The following is a 16656-nucleotide window of genomic DNA, read 5'->3' on the forward strand; positions in this document are numbered from 1 at the left end:
TTGGAACTCAACCCATGGGAGAAAGCATGAATGAGTCTTTATGTGTGAGGACTATTATAAACATGGCCCATAAGCAATGAAACAAAGAAATGTGTAGGCTGGGGGTAAAAAGAGAAGAAAAATAAAGACAAGCAGCAAGGGATTTGTATCTGATATTCAGACTCATCAAACTTGATTCAAGATATATACAATTACATGTTCTTACCATTGTGGCAGATAATTTTACATGTTTCCTGAAAAACCGTGTTTCCAATTTCTTTGTGTGTTTAATAATTATTTCTTGAAACAATTTGTTGTAACATCTAAAAATTCTCCAAGCAAGCAAAATGACAGAGTGCAGTAAGAAAATTTGACTTAACCTATCTTAAAATAAACTTAAAGTTATCATCATTGAAGTTAAAGAGACATGCCAACATTATGGGAAATGTACTTACTGTCTTCTCAGACAGTCAGAAAAGAAGATAGATATCAAAGCTATCTGGCTGCAAGCTAGCCTAGCTTAGCACAAATTAATGAAGCGGATACGAACCAAAACTCTGGGAGAGGTGTTTTTGGTCAACAGCTAGGCTAGTGGTCCGTATCCGCTTTCATTCATTTGTGCTAAGCTAGGCTAGCTTGCAGCCAGATAACTTTCTACTGAACACACATAGAGGATATTGTCTATCTTCTTGCCTGACTCTGGAGAAGACGGTAAGCTCACTTCCCATAATGTTGGTGTGCCCCTTTAATGCAAGATATGATAATTCTGCTAAGATAACTCCTGTAGTTTTTTTAGTAATAGTTACAATTTCCAACAAGCCCTTTGTTATTGTCATCCCACAGGAAAGCCTGGAGTACATCTTCCTCATCATCTTCTCTATTGAGTGTTTCCTGAAGATCGTATCGTACGGCTTTCTATTCCACGCCGATGCTTACTTACGAAACTGTTGGAACATATTGGACTTTGTCTGTGTGTCTGTGGGGTAAGTTGGGAACCTATGAGGTAGCAGGGTGATTCAGAGGAGGAGAAATCTCAAGCCCCGCCCTTGTTAGACTCATGTTTCTCTCATGTGAACCAATATGAGGAGCATTTTTCAGTAACATGCCAACATTATGGGAAATACACTTATCGTCTTCTCCAAGACAAGAAGAAAGATACCTATTTCCTCTCTGTGTGTTCAGTAGAAAGCTATCCGGCTGCCAGCTAGCATAGCACAAATTAATGGATGGGGATATGGACCAGCTAGCCTAGCCATTGGCCAAAACCTCTTCCCAGAGGAGTGTTAAGCTAGTGGTCTGTATCCACTTGCAGCCTGATAGTTTGGCATGTAGGCGTGTTCCTTTAATGGGGCAATTTCATCAACACTAACCTGCAATGAGTCTCCCTGGCCATTTTAGTTTTCGTTTTTGAGGACTGCATACTTTTTTTGCAAACCAAAACAACATACTTTATTTTTATAGCACATGCATGAGCCTGGTCTCTTTTGAAAGATGACATTCTGAAGTTTCTGATTCCAGAAAGAAAATTCAATTTGAGTGCTAACGTAATAGAGTAACATAGGTCTGAACTTGAGTTGTAGAAAAACCTGTTACTCAAGTTTTTCTGTAGTAGTTAGTAGTCCAGAGGTAGTATTTCCCCAGAAGGTGGTATGGCTTACAAATCCATATGGACCCATAGCCTGAAGTCTCATGTAGTACATGTCCAAATTTCATAAAGATCCATTCATAAATGAGTGATTAGGAGTGATTTTGGTAAACTGTGTACAAAAGAAAAACTGAGTTTTCTCATAGACTTCAATTCATTCGTTAGTTTTTCACCAGATCCCTGATTCATACATCCCCAGGTGGGGTATCATTGGAAAACAAACCTCCACAATCATTGACGGAACTAGAGCCCCAAGAGTCGGGAGTGGTATTTTGCGCAATATCGTGTACTTTGCACAAGCCTCAAATACCGGCATGTAACTCGAGAACCGCTCAACGGATTTTGTCGGATTTCGACAGGCAACAAATAAGCCTTCAATTCGATATATATATATTGTATTACAAAATATGCACACCCGAGCCACTAGGGGTCGCCAAAGTGCCGGTGGGCAAATCGTCCTAAAAAGGGCCCACATGTTTCAAGTTTCAAGTTTCAAGTTTCTTTATTAGTTGTCATACAGAAATAGAGAATACTTTTGCATGAAATGCTTCTTTCTGTTTTGCTCCTGAGAGTGTGCTAGATAAAATAACAAGATAGTATAAAATAGTATAATATAAGTATAAAATAGAAAGTCAAGTACGTAAACAAGTGTAAACAAAACAAAAATGTTCAATATACATATATACACAGTATATGTACAGTCTATATACAATACAGATACAGTACAGTGTAGAAATGGTGAGGTATAGCTTAGCTTGTGGTGCCACCTTGTGGTGGTGAGGTGCAATGAGGTGCATGAGATTGATGCCAATAAATATAAAGTGTGTTAGTGTCTAAAGTGGGTAAAGTGGGTGCTACAGTGTGTTGTTTATTTAAAGTGAGTGTGTGCGTGTGGATGTGTGTGCTGTGGTGTATTTGATGGTCTGTTATTGTTCATTGTTCATTGAGCATCCTGATGGCCTGGGGATAGAAGCACACATGTGGGTCGTTGCATGTTAAGAGTTAATACAATTGTAGTGACAATACATTTTATATGAATAATTATACATATACTGTACAATATGTGGTCTTTACAAATGTTTAACCTTTTTTACAGGACATTTATGTTGCCCTAAACCACTGTTAATTTTCTCCCCAGTGTGATAGCAATTTGATAGCAATGTATCAGTACATATATTAGGTCACATGCCCACTCCACCAAATAAACATAGACGAGTTTCTCGTCCACATCAGAGTCAAGAGCGAATTCACAAAGACTAATAGCACCCTTAACTGCGTGTGATTTGCGCCCGCTATGTGCTCCGTCATAAGGACCTATTCACTAAAGATATTGTGCAAATTATATACTAGCGCAAACACGCCCATACAATTTGCTCCTGGTTTCTGGCAGCGCAGTTGGCTCGCGGAGCATCTGAGCGCAATTTGCTCCTAGGACAATGGCAGACAGAAAACGGAAGCTTCGATTCTCTGATCGCGAATTGGAATCAATAGCTCTTCGTTTCTATAACAGATAAACATTTGTATTTAGTTTATTTCGTAATGTATAGAGCTTTCTTAATTTGTATATTCATGACACAATTACATCCTTTATTTTTGTCACTATCTTTTGTCATTGCATTTGTTTTTCATGTCATCCAAAAATTACAAAAAAAAATGGTGCTGAATCTTTAGGCCGAAGTTAGGCACTGTGCCAGTGAAAGAAAAGTGAGAAATTAAGTTGTATTTCATATTTAGTTAAATAGCTCCATAGGAATGAATGGCAGAACATTCAAAACTAGACTGTAGAAGCTGCATTTTTTTGTTTTACCCTCACCTTTTGTAAATTGCAAAATTTGGACGTAGACAAAAAAATAACACATCAAAACGGGCGGCTACATTGCACAGTGGGCAAGGCGCTCGCAACGAATGCTGGAGACTAGGCTTGAACAGGATGCCTCCTGTTTGAGCCCCGCTCTCCACATTGCTTTCAGTTTAGCTGGTCGTCCACAGTAATACACATTGGCCGTATTACGGGGAGGGAAACTGAAGGGTGGGGATCGGGCGTTGTGGACAGCGACTCCTACAGGTCGGTTGGTGCGCCTGCGCAGTAGAATCAAGAAGCGACGAGGGCGGAGCCCCTCCAAAGCCCAGACCCTCGATGCTGAAAGATCGAGCCTTGCAGGTGAAAAGATGCGACGGCTGTTACCTCGAGTATCGGAGGGGACTCGTGCTATGTATGACTTAGTTCACATTGCAGCCGGCTTGTGGGAGGCACGAAACAACGTTCTAAGACAGGGGAGGGTTGAATTGGACGATATGAAAATTGGGATGGGAGAAAAAATAGAAAAATGGGAGAAAAAGTGGATAAAAAAAAATATCACATCAAAACGATGCCACGACTGTGCCCTCACTCATAAAAGAAAAATAAATGAATTGGACATTTCTATCTCAATTTATGGCAATTTCTTTGACAGTCACACTCCACATACACTCTATGGACTCTCCACTCTAGCTAAAATCTGTGATTTCACCGTTCCTTCCCTTTTCTTCTGATCGCAACATGGGCCACAATTGTCAACGGAATTACACATTATCGCAGATAACCCTTCATGAACTTCCTGAAGTGCTCATATTAAAAAAACTAAGCTTCATCTCTCATCGTTTTGCTTTAATTATTGTTAGAGTGACAGAAGCGCAGCCTCATTGAAATGCATTGGAGGATGGATTTGTGTCAGTTAAGATTTGAATCAATTAAGCCATGCAGTGTGCATGTACATACAAAAAACAAACGCTTTCACTTAACACATTAACTGCCACGCTTATATCCATCAATGTATGATCACTGCCACCAGTCTAAGCCTATGGAGATGTTCACCTTCTTTGCAGGGCTATAACTTTTTAAATTGTATTGCTAAATTGACATTACTATGGCCCATTCAACATTGATTAGCTATCGTTCAGGATGTAGGAACGTTATACTTTTTCATTCATATATTTATACGAAAATACCGTCTAGAATATAAGTATGTTTTTATCGTTTTCTGCAGTAATTCCTAGAACGCTAGTTATAGGCCTAAACGCATAATATAGATTATTGATTGCAGTTTATTCGCGATCCACGCTATATTAGAAAATCCAACTGAATACGATCCTAAACGTTATGACTCATCATGCGCGGATGAAAGGGGGCGGGGGTCGTTTATAATTCCGTGATCGTCAGTAAATGCTTTATGTAGTATGGGTGATATATTGATCAGAGCGGTTTGCATTAATAATAATAAACAATCACGCTGAAAGTAACGTTACTGTCCCCTTACCGTTCGCCAATGTGACTGGAGGAAAAAGATCCACTTATTTGACGTCGATCGACTAGATCCATTTCCGGTTTGTATGGCGCAATAAACGCCCAAATCATATCGATTATTGAGTTATGGCAGCGATCCATATACACGGATGTGTGTCTAGAGTCCCGCAACAATATGTGACTGCCGGAGGGAATTCCCAGATGCACGGAGATCACCAGAGATCCATTTCCGGTTGTAACTCGCCTGATCATACACCAGGCGGCGATATTGAAGCGTTGCACGGTTGTGCCGAGTCCCACTGTCTCAGCCGAGGCTGGGTGAGGGAATTATGAATACCATGGCGAAAAAATTAAATATGATCTCAATAACGTTGTACGCCGTGGATTGGCGGAATTCGCATGACCTTGAAACCCGTCGTACAACGTGATTGGCGGTGGATGTGTTAAAGGGACAGGCACATGAAAGAGCCTCTTACACTTTCAGAGGGAAAACCAGACACAGACACACACACACACACACACACACACACACACACACACACACACACACACACACACACACACACACACACACACACACACACACACACAGACACACAGACAGGCTTATGGGAGGTGTCAATCAACTCAGTACAGACTTCTACATTCATTGGTTTATGAATGTAGAAGTCCCCTTCTGAAGCCACGTCCCCATTCTGAAGCCCATAACCCATCTCATATCTCGTGAACCGTTTGCCGTAGAGACTTGCGGGTGGTGCCATTGGACTCAGTGGGGATATACTCTTTCATTGGTCTATGTTGACCACACCCATATTCATAGGCTCCTCCCCCTTTTCTATATTTTGAACCGTGTGTCGTGGAGACTTGAGGGTTGTGCCATTGTTAGGGCAGGGGTAGCCCAATAGCAAAACACAGGAGGAGAGAGAATGGAGCGTTTTAGGTTGGCTTTAATGTTTACCCCCAAGCAGACAGGTTTACAACATCAGAATGTGCAACAGGTACAAGAATGTGCAATGGACGAGAGCAGGTGCACTCCTTGTGCAGCACGGGGCGTCCAGGTGGGAGGTGTACCGGAGCGGTGGTCCTGGGCACAGAGAGAACAAGATTAGGACAAGGTATTTCAACAAGGATAGAGTAGCAAGGCTAGGGTTCGTTGTCGTACCTAGGAAGTTAGGTTAACACTGCGACGAGGGTAGAGCAGGATCCGTGGGCTGAAGTAGTAGTTCGCTGACGAGGGAATCCCTCACAGCCGTGTCAATTAGTGTCCCACTGGGATATCCTCTTTCATTGGTCTATGTTGACCACGCCCCTATCCGTAGGCCCCTCCCCCTTTGTGTATTTTTTTGAACCGTTTGTCGTAGAGACTTGCGGGTTGTGCCATTCTACTCAGTAGGGATACCCTCTTTCATTTGTCTATGTTGACCACGCCCCCTAACATTAGGCCTCGCCCCCTTTTGTGTATATTTTTTACCGTTTGTCGTAGAGACTTGCGGGTTGCACCATTGTACTCAGTAGGTATATCTACTTTCATTCATCTATGTTTGCCCCGCCCTCTATGATTAAGTCCCGCCCCCTTTTTTTATTTTGAACCGTTTGTCGAGGTTGTCGTAATCGGCTGGAAGATCCTCTCCCGTTGGCCGGTGGTGCAAAGGCATCACCCACACTTTCACAATTTCCCCCGCGGAACCTCATACCTCAACCTCATCTAGTACCTCATACACCTCATATAATCGCCCATATTATCCTTAAATACCCACAAATAGCACAGACGCACAGAGACACAGTGATGATGGCAACGCAGTTAGCACGGTATTTCACCCTTTGCTAGTGCTTTGTGATTAGCAAGGTTTGTTTTGGGGCTATTTCCACACACACACAAAAACAGCGCAATCCCTTTGTGAATGTGCGCAAGCATCAATTTAAATTACATCCATTTTCATTTTAAACTACTTTTAGTCAGGGGAGTGCCATGGTTTCTCCATAGAGCCCTGTTGTACGTTTTTAGTTTTTAGAGGGGCAATTCAGTCACTCCTAATATGTTTCCCCCTTTACTCTCTCTCTCTCTCTCTCTCTCTCTCTCTCTCTCTCTCTCTCTCTCTCTCTCTCTCTCTCTCCCCCAGCCTGTTCACTGTAATTGTGGAGGCTATCGACCACTTGAGTGGGGTGGAGGCGCCGGTGGGAGAGAAAGGAGGTGGAGGCTTTGACATGAAGGCCCTCAGAGCATTCAGGGTCCTCCGGCCCCTTCGACTGGTCTCTGGAGTGCCCAGTAAGAAACCTCACCCTGTGTACTGTATGAAATGCGAACTGACCAAAAGTTTGTTGCAGAAATTATTTGTTACGGATGGTTTCATCAAGATGAAGTTACAGTTAATTCGTTTTTTACTGGCATGTGCTTATTTGCTTCAGAGGAACACGGCAACTTATTAAGAAATTCGCTTATTTTCCGTCTTCCCCAAGAAGATAGGTACCCTTCTCATCTCTGTGCGAGCAATACCGAGACCTGCAGCACACTAGCTAGCTTAGCACAATGACTGGAAATGGATATGGACCATTAGCCTACCATCAAAATAACAAAATAACAAAATATGTCAGGATGGAGGTAGGTGAGTTCCAATTGTTGTAGGCAATCACAGAGACGGAGAAGGTATACTCTTGAACAGGTTCGACTTTAATAGTAAAGAACACAAAGAGTAATACTAGGATACTATGCCAAAGGCAAAGGAACGAGAGAATAGATAATGGAGCTTAGTGGTGGTCCAGAACTGGAACCGGCCGTGTTATCTCCGAACGCCTATAGTGAAGACCTGACGAATGACAAGCAGAGGAAAGGAATGTTAAATAGCCACCAAATACCAACATTCCACACACACCCCTGTGACAGCCAATCAGAAGCCAACCCCTAAGTGACAGCACTAAATGACAGGGAAAAACAAGTGACAGCAGTCAGGTGACAGATGACAGAGAAGGTGGGTGGTTCCCAACCGTAGTCAGGAACCAGAATCGTAACAAAAATAACTGTCTTATTTACTTGTTGTGACTTGTGTATTTACCACATGTAGAAATAAGAGCCTCAGCCTGTTTGACCACCTCAGCCTCCCTTCTTGCCCGCTCCGTGTCCAGAACATGTAGTTTCTCCTGTGTAAATTCTGGTTAAAATAGATAAGGTTCTGGATCTTGGTCTCTTACAAAGTCGTCCATGATGATCATTCTTCTGTAGGTTAGCTAGTCACATTGGTTTTGTTGACAGAAGTGCTTTAGAGGTGCTGTGGCAATCACTGCACACAGCCGATGGTTGTTTGTCAAGAAAATTATTCAGACTATGTATCTGCTTCGAAAATTACAATGTCTCATTTTACTTTGTTATTTTTTTTTCTTTTTTTTTTTTTGTATCTTTTTCCCCCTCCTTTTTCCTCCGATTTTCTCCCATCCCAATGTTAGTCGTTATGCCAATTCCCAATCCCCTTCCTGGTCGCTGCGCACTTACCCCCCACAGTCGGTCTGGGAGAGTGGAGGCTACCACGTGCTTCCTCCGACACACGTCCAGCCAATCAACCGCTTCTTTTCACCTGGCAGCGCGGATTCTCACTGAGAGGGCGTAGCGCGTGTGGAAGGATCACACTATCCCACTTAGATCCTATCCGCGCTTAGCAGGCGCCCCGACCGAACTGTAGGAGTCGCTGTTTACAACGACCCGGACCCACCCCGCCAGCTTCTCCCACCCTCTAATACTGCCAATTGTATTAGTGTGAACGGCCAGCCAAGCTGGTGACAACCCCGGAGCTGTGAGCTGGATTCGAACAGGCGAATCCATTACTTTGTTATTTCTGTGGTAAATATACACAAGTCACAACATTTGGAATAGTTGGAAAGTGTATTTCGTGTCAAATAAGACGTTTTCTTAGGATTGGTAGCAGATACACTTCACCTCTCAGAAGGCTGCAGGGATTTATTACATGGAGTTATTCTGTCTCTTATGTCTGATACAAATCAGAAGGGGAAGAGAACAGAAGAGTGATACTGATGGAGTAATAAAGCTGCACAGGTGTGGGTGTGGGAAGGCTATAGAGGCACTTCTCATTTGTGACTGGTGTCTGAGCGTATGTGGTGTCGAAGTGACAGAGCATACAGCTAATGCATTTAACTTTATGCATTGCTTTTATTTTGTAAATTCTATACACATGTTATGCCTATGTCTATTTTATGTCCATGCATGTCTATTATACTGCTGTGAAGCACTGTGGGCTGCATACAATTCAGTTAGTATGCTATACAAATAAAGTGTATTATTATTATTATTATTATTATTATTATTATTATTATTATTATTATTATTATTATTATTATTATTATTATTATTATTATTATTATTATTATATAGAATAAAATAGGCATCGAAAAAATATAATAGATAAGACACAAGATATGCATGGTAAAAAAAAGACATGCTAGGTTCCTGAGAAACTGGTTCTTATATACACTACTATGCAATATACAATTTACAATGTTAACTCTTAATTTATCTAAACTATACAGTACCTTCTTCTTTTAAAGTGTTTCGAAGATTCTATTTTTTAAAGTGACATTTTGTTTAAAGTGATTTTAGCGGTTGCCGCATGAGTGTGTGTGTGTGTGTGTGTGTGTGTGTGTGTGTGTGTGTGTGTGTGTGTGTGTGTGTGTGTGTGTGTGTGTGTGTGTGTGTGTGTGTGTGTGTGTGTGTGTGTGTGTGTGTGTGTGTGTGTGTGTGTGTGTGTGTGTGTGTGTGTGTGTGTGTGTCTGTCTGTCTGTCTGTCTGTCTGTCTGTCTGTCTGTCTGTGTGTGCTCATGTGTATTTGTGAGTGGAGAGTTCAGTGTTCAGTGTTCTGATGGCCTGGGGGAAGAAGCTGAGTCGGAGTCTCTCTGTTCTTGCAGCATGTGACCGTAGGCGCTTGCCTGACCGCAGCAGCTTAAACAGGCTGTTGTTGGGGTGGTGAGGGTTTTTCATAATTCTGCAGGCTCTGGATTTGCACCTCCTGTTATATAAGTCCTGCAGGGGTGGTAGTGCAATACCCGTAGTACGCTCAGCTGAGCGCACCACTCTCTGGAGTGCCTTCCTGTCCTGTGCCGTGCTGTTTCCAAACCAGGCAGTGATGTTTCCAGTCAGAATGCTCTCTACAGCACCGGAGTAGAAGGAGTGGAGTATCTTCCCCGATACTCTGAACTTCCTTAGCTGTCTCAGGTGATAGAGGCGCTGTTTCGCCTTTTTCACCACAGAATCTATGTGTCTAGACCATATCAGGTCCTCTGTGATGTGGACTCCCAGGTACTTGAAACTGCTCACCCTGTCCACGATAGCCCTGTTTATCCACAACGGCGTGTGTGTCCCCTGCTGTATTCTCCTAAAATCCACGATCAGCTCTTTGGTTTTACCAATGTTCAGGAGTAGGCTGTTGTCCCGGCACCAGCGTGCCAGTTCATCAACCTCCTCCCGATAGGCCTTCTCATCATCGTTAGAGATCAGCCCCACCACCACTGTGTCGTCCGCAACCTTCACTATGGAGTTGGAGCTAAACCTGGCCACACAGTCATGTGTGTACAGTGAGTACAGCAGGGGGCTCAGAACGCAGCCCTGGGGGGACCCGATACTCAGGGTGATTTTGCTGGAGGTATGACCCCCCACCCTGACCGCCTGGGGCCTGTCACTTAGAAAGTCCAGGATCCAAGCGTCATGGCAGAGCTCAGACCCAGATCGATCAGCTTGTCAACCAGTCTGGTGGGGACTATGGTGTTGAAAGCTGAACTATAGTCAATGAACAGCAATCTCACATAGTGTGTTGTGCAGTACTTGGGAGACCGCATCGTCAGTGGACCTGTTTGCCCTGTATGCAAATTGCAGTGGGTCCATGTTTCTAGGGAGGGAGGCACAGATGTAATCCTTGACCAGCCTTTCATTCAAGCATTTCATGACCACAGAGGTGAGTGCCACCAGTCTGTAGTCATTAAGGCTTGTTGGAGTAGACTTTTTTGGCACCAGGATTATGGTTGACATTTTGAAGCAGGCAGGGACCACGGATTCAGCCAGAGATATATTGAATATGGATGTAAATACTGGGGCCAGCTGGTTTGCACAGGACTTAAGTATTCGTCCTATTATCCCATCTGGGCCAGCCGCCGAGTATTTATACCATTAAACATTAATCTCACGCTGTGTTCTGTCAATGAGAGAGTGCCCCCCCTTCCCGCGGCAGCCGGCGCGTCAGTGACGTCATTAGCCGGTGAGATAACGTCGCCACTGCTCGCTCCAAACCTGGCGTAAAAGGAGTTTAGTTCATCCGCGAGAGAGGCATCGGCACTCACTATTGAGGGGGGGCTGACTTTATAATCAGTTATCGTTCGTACTCCCCGCCATAAGCCTCTCGTGTCGTTCTGTGCCATCTGTGTCTCCATCTTGTTCGCATATCGCCGTTTAGCAGCCCGCACCTCATATAGGCTGCTACCTTATACTCTTCCATACTTCCCGATGCTCGGCCCGAGTTGTAAGCAGCGGTACGAGCATTCAGGGCCACTCGGATGTAATTGTCCACCCACAGTTTCTGGTTTGGGAAAACCCGCACCTTCTTTGTGGGGACAATACCGTCAGCTAATGTTGCTATAAAGCTAACAACAACATCAGCATAATCATTGACGTCACTGGAGCTCGACTGTATCATCCCCCAGTGCGTCCTGTAGCGTGGCCTATGAGCTCTCGAACCACTGCTTCACCTCTCGAGACACAACAGCCTCTCGGGCTCGTTGTTTGTAGCTTGGTAAAAGAAATATGGCGTTGTGATCTGATTTACCTAGCGGAGGTGCTGGTACTGCATTATAGCCCTGTTTGAAAGGGGTGTAGCAGTGATCCAACGTGCCCCCCCCCCCCTAGTTGTGCATTTGATATGTTGGAAAAAGTTTGGCATAACTTTTTTCAAGTTAGCCTTGTTGAAGTCACCGGCTACTATCATAGCCGCGTCCGGATGTCTGTTTTGGTGTTGATTCAAATGGTCCTGTAGGTCGGCCAGAGCTCTGGTGGTGTCGGCTTGCGGTGGAATGTAAACTGCAGTTGTTATGATGGCTGTGAATTCCCGGGGGAGATAGAACGGGCGACAAAGGATGGACAAATGTTCAAGGTCCGGCGAGCAGGAGCGGGAAAGAATCTTCACCTCCTTGGGACTGCACCAGCCGTTGTTAGTGAGGAAGCAAACCCCTCCACCAACGGACTTTCCTGACTCTTCAGTTTGGTCAGCTCGGAAGACAGAGAAGGAATCCGGTGGGATGATGTTTTGATCCGGTGTTGCTGGCTTCAACCATGTCTCCGTAAAGCATAGGATGTTGCAGTCCCTCGCATCTCGTTGGAATCTAATCCGTGCACGGAGATCGTCCATCTTATTCTCCAGCAAACGTACATTTGCCAACAGAATCGATGGGATCGCCGGCCGGTAAGCAGAACTTTTTAGCCTTATTCTGATTCCACTTCTCCGTCCTCTGTGCTTCCTCTTGATCCTGCTGCCTTTTCTATTGTCCTCTTTGTCTTTGTCCTTGTCCCGTCTGAGCTCTGATGGCCAAGCTTGGCAAAAAGAGTCATTAAACTCTGCTTCCAGTCCGGAGTTTAAGTCCATGAGTGCCTGGAAGTACAACGTCCATGCCAGCGTGGTTTTTATAAAAAAAAGTATTAACAATAAACATAATAACTAAAAGTGCGCACAATCTTTGCGGAGTAAAACCAACGCCAACTGACCTCGGCCGCGCCATCGTGGAATGTGGGCATGTTCCTTTAAGACTGTGTTACTGTAATAGTGACTGTCTCGAACAAGATGTTGGCATAGCTAAGATAAGCAAGGTGATAAGTGGGCAACAGTGGTTCAGGGGGTAGAGCAGTCATCTGGTAATCCGAAGGCTCCCAGTTTGATTCCCGCTCCTCTCAGGCAGCGTGTCAAAGTGTCCTTGAGCAAGACACTTAACCCTTAACTGCTCCTGATGAGCAGATTAGCACCTTGCATGTTGCCTCTGCTGTGTGTGAGTGAATGGGTAAAATGTGAGGAACAAATTGTAAAGCGCTTTGGATAAAAGTGCTATATAAATGCACCATTTTGATGGAACACATAATTTCTTTTATCACATTTAACATTATTCAGGGCGTTCTACCACTTCAATTCCTACATATACCCTTGAAATCTGTTTTCAGTATTCAGTATCAGTAAAGTAGGTCTACTGGGTGTATGCCACATTAGAATGAGTCACCTAAGTCAAATGGAAATTGCCATAAATATTCAGGTGGGGCCTACAGGCTGTGCACATGTCTTCTGTCAAACAGTTCTGAAGTAAACATGATGATCATATCTGGGGGATGGGGAAAATCATACCAAGTTTGCTTTATTTGTTTGCTGTTTGGCACTTTTGCTTGGAGAAGTACTATATAAATAAAAGTATTATTAAACATTCAGCCGCTAGATGTCGCACTAGAGTACCAGCATGTCATTATCCAATCAGGTGCATTCCACGTGGGGAGATGGGAAGTAGGGAGGGGCTACACGCAACATTAATTTTAGACCATTTGCTGCATGTGGAATGCACTTGACCATGCTGCACCTAAAATCTCTGGATGTATTATATAAAAAGAAAAAAAGATTAGTCAAATGTAGATAGATAGATACTGTAACAAAACAATTTTATGTATAGCACCTTCAAATATGGGTGTTGGTAAACAGTTAGGTTATACAATACATCGAAGGCCATAACAAACGTTTTTTTGCCCCACATACAATCCAAATTTACAATACAAAAATGTGTTTTCCAGAATGTCTTAGCTTGCATGATGCTGTTCTCCTCCAGGCCTACAGGTGGTGATGAACTCTATCCTGAAGTCCATGCTGCCTCTGTTCCACATCGCCCTGCTGGTTTTCTTTATGGTCACCATCTACTCCATCATGGGCCTGGAGCTCTTCAAGTGCAAGATGCACAAGACCTGCTACTACACTGGCACAAGTAGGCAGCAAAACATACACTCTGATATACAGGCACACATCATGTAAGTTACATGCATACAGATACAAAAACACCACTGGTATGTGTGGACTATTAGTGGTACGCAGGCCCACACACACTATTACTGCATCTGGAGAGAGGATCTTCTATTGACTCATATTAATTTCCTAAACAGCAACCCTAAACGTAACCCTTGCCACAACATGTCAACCTTACGTTAGTTTTAAAGGAATATGCCAACATTATGGGAAAGGCACTTACCATCTTCTCCAGAGAGATCTTCTCCATCTTCTTCAGACAAGAAGAAGTTAGCACATTTCCCATAATGTTGGCGTGTTTCTTTAATACAAGACAGTCCTAGCTTGAACCTACCCCTAACTTTAAAAAGTCCCCCTTTCAAAGTTAGGACGACCTGAAATGTCCTTAGTTCCCCAAAAAGTCTTCACCTGACTGTATGTCCAGCACTTTCACAAACAAACACACACAGACTGACACACTCCTCACCTACCTGGGCTTCATTCTGTCCTCTGCTGTCCTGTAGACATCATTGCAACGCTAGAGCATGAGAAGCCTTCTCCGTGTGCCCAGGCGGGAAATGGGCGTCGTTGTACCATCAACGGTACGGAATGTCGAATCGGCTGGCCCGGTCCCAACCACGGAATCACCCACTTTGATAACCTGGGCTTTGCCATGCTAACGGTCTACCAGTGTATCACCACGCAGGGCTGGACCGACGTCCTCTACTGGGTGAGGGACTGTTCATATTTTGGACGCATTCATGTATTTACATTTTACAATTTACATTTGATGTACAATGGTACCATATGGTTGCTATATGTTATAATATTTAACAAGGACAGTACAAGATGGGAAAGGAAACTTTGTTTTTGTACTGCATGCAGAAACTGAATGCTTTTGGCCCAAAACTGCGCGAGATTAGCATAAAATGAGCATGTCTGTAAAGGGAAGAGTCGTGGGTATCCATAGAACACATTTTCATTCAGTTATCTTAAAGTGAGAGGTCAAGGGACCTTTGCCTTGCCAAAATGTAGCCTAGATTGGAGCATTATTTAGCTTCCTTCCAGACAACCTAGCATGACATGGTTGGTACCTGGATTGCTTAGGTCATCTAGTCATCTAGCTCAATTAAAAACTGAGTGTGATAGAGCCTGTGAAAGTCAGCTAATGAACTAAGGGCCTAAGGGGTTAGATGAGCTAAAGATATTTAAAGGTGGGCTTTATCTGATCTGATCTTGTTCTATGTGGAATAAACTCTGATCTATCTATCTGGTCTGATTTTGTTCTGTGTGTAATACAGACTATTATATGTCTGTCTGTCTGTCTGTCTGTCTGTCTGTCTGTCTGTCTGTCTGTCTGTCTGTCTGTCTGTCTGTCTGTCTGTCTGTCTGTCTGTCTGTCTGTCTGTCTGTCTGTCTGTCTGTCTGTCTGATCTTGTTCTGTGTGTAATACACTCTGATCTGATCTGATCTTGTTCTGTGTGTAATCTGACTGTCCCTCAGGTGAATGATGCCATAGGGATGGAGTGGACATGGATTTATTTTACCACGCTGATCCTGGTTGGCTCATTTTTCGTTCTCAACCTGGTTCTGGGCGTGCTCAGTGGGTAGGGACTCACTCTCTTCCTTTTGACTTTTCCATTCCCTTTATTGAACTGGAAGCCATCTTATGTAAACCAAAAACAAGGCTGGGTTCCGTTGAGAATTTCATTGGGGAAATTAAAGTATTATTACAAGTAAAGTAAAATAAAAATTAAAGTATTAAGTAAAATTACAACAACTGCCTGACTCATGCTGTTGTTGTACCATTGGTTTCTGTATTTGTGGTTTAAATGCATGTGATTGTGCAGATATTCACTCAATTCAAAACACAATAAACAGCTATTGGAATCGGTTAATCCACTGGTGTCAGTTTCTAATTACGATAGTTTGTGTTCTGCCTATTGCCTTGATTATTTCAGCTATTCTAGTGGTGTTTTTAATAGCAAAGTTATTACATTGCACAGAATGGGTGCTTTCACCTCCTATAGTACCAACCCAATAAGCAAACAATAAGGCATGGGAGGTGAATTATTATCCACTGTCACAATCTACATTCCTGTAATCTCCCATGCACACTTCTCCCTCTTCCTCTCTTCATTTCTCTCTATCTCTGCTCTTGTTTCCCTTCTTCACATTGCCTCTGATCACCTCCATCTCTCCCTGCCCTCCAGTGAGTTCACTAAGGAGCGAGAGAAGGCCAAGTCTCGCGGAGAGTTCACGAAGCTGAGGGAGACCCAGCAGCTGGATGAGGACCTGAAGGGCTACATGGAATGGATCACTCAGGCGGAAGTCATGGATAATGACCAGGAAGGACAAGGTAACACTCAATAGAATAGAATAGAATAGAATAGAATAGAATAGAATAGAATAGAATAGAATAGAATAGAATAGAATAGAATAGAATAGAATAGAATAGAATAGAATAGAATAGAATGTGAGAACCTGAAGGGCTACATGGAATGGATCACACAGGCTAAAGTCATGGACCAGGAGGGACAAGGTTATCCTCACCTAGACAATATATACAATCTAGAATAGAATAGAGAAGAATATAAACAAATGAAACAGAATAGAATAGCAAATAAAATAATCGAATAGAAAAAAGAATAGAATACAACATCTATTTCTTACATTTGGTGGAGGTTCTGTGTAGCTCATTGGGTAGAGCAAGGCACTAACACTGCCAGGGTTAGGGG

The 16656-nt window shown here is 43.3% G+C and overlaps 1 protein-coding gene across 1 annotated transcript in view; it reads left to right on the forward strand.

Annotated features, from left to right (window-relative positions):
• cacna1sa (calcium channel, voltage-dependent, L type, alpha 1S subunit, a) overlaps positions 1–16656 on the forward strand; it is a 151992-nt gene that overhangs the window by 35163 nt on the left and 100173 nt on the right. Inside the window, exons 3-8 of the mRNA XM_084316714.1 lie at positions 823–962; positions 7028–7173; positions 13749–13901; positions 14443–14648; positions 15422–15525; positions 16132–16277. Of these exons, the coding sequence (XP_084172840.1) occupies positions 823–962; positions 7028–7173; positions 13749–13901; positions 14443–14648; positions 15422–15525; positions 16132–16277 (895 nt within the window). The remainder of the gene's footprint in view (positions 1–822; positions 963–7027; positions 7174–13748; positions 13902–14442; positions 14649–15421; positions 15526–16131; positions 16278–16656) is intronic.

Source organism: Notolepis coatsorum, assembly GCF_963971535.1.
Source record: "Notolepis coatsorum genome assembly, chromosome: 6".
Lineage (NCBI taxonomy): Eukaryota > Metazoa > Chordata > Actinopteri > Aulopiformes > Paralepididae > Notolepis > Notolepis coatsorum.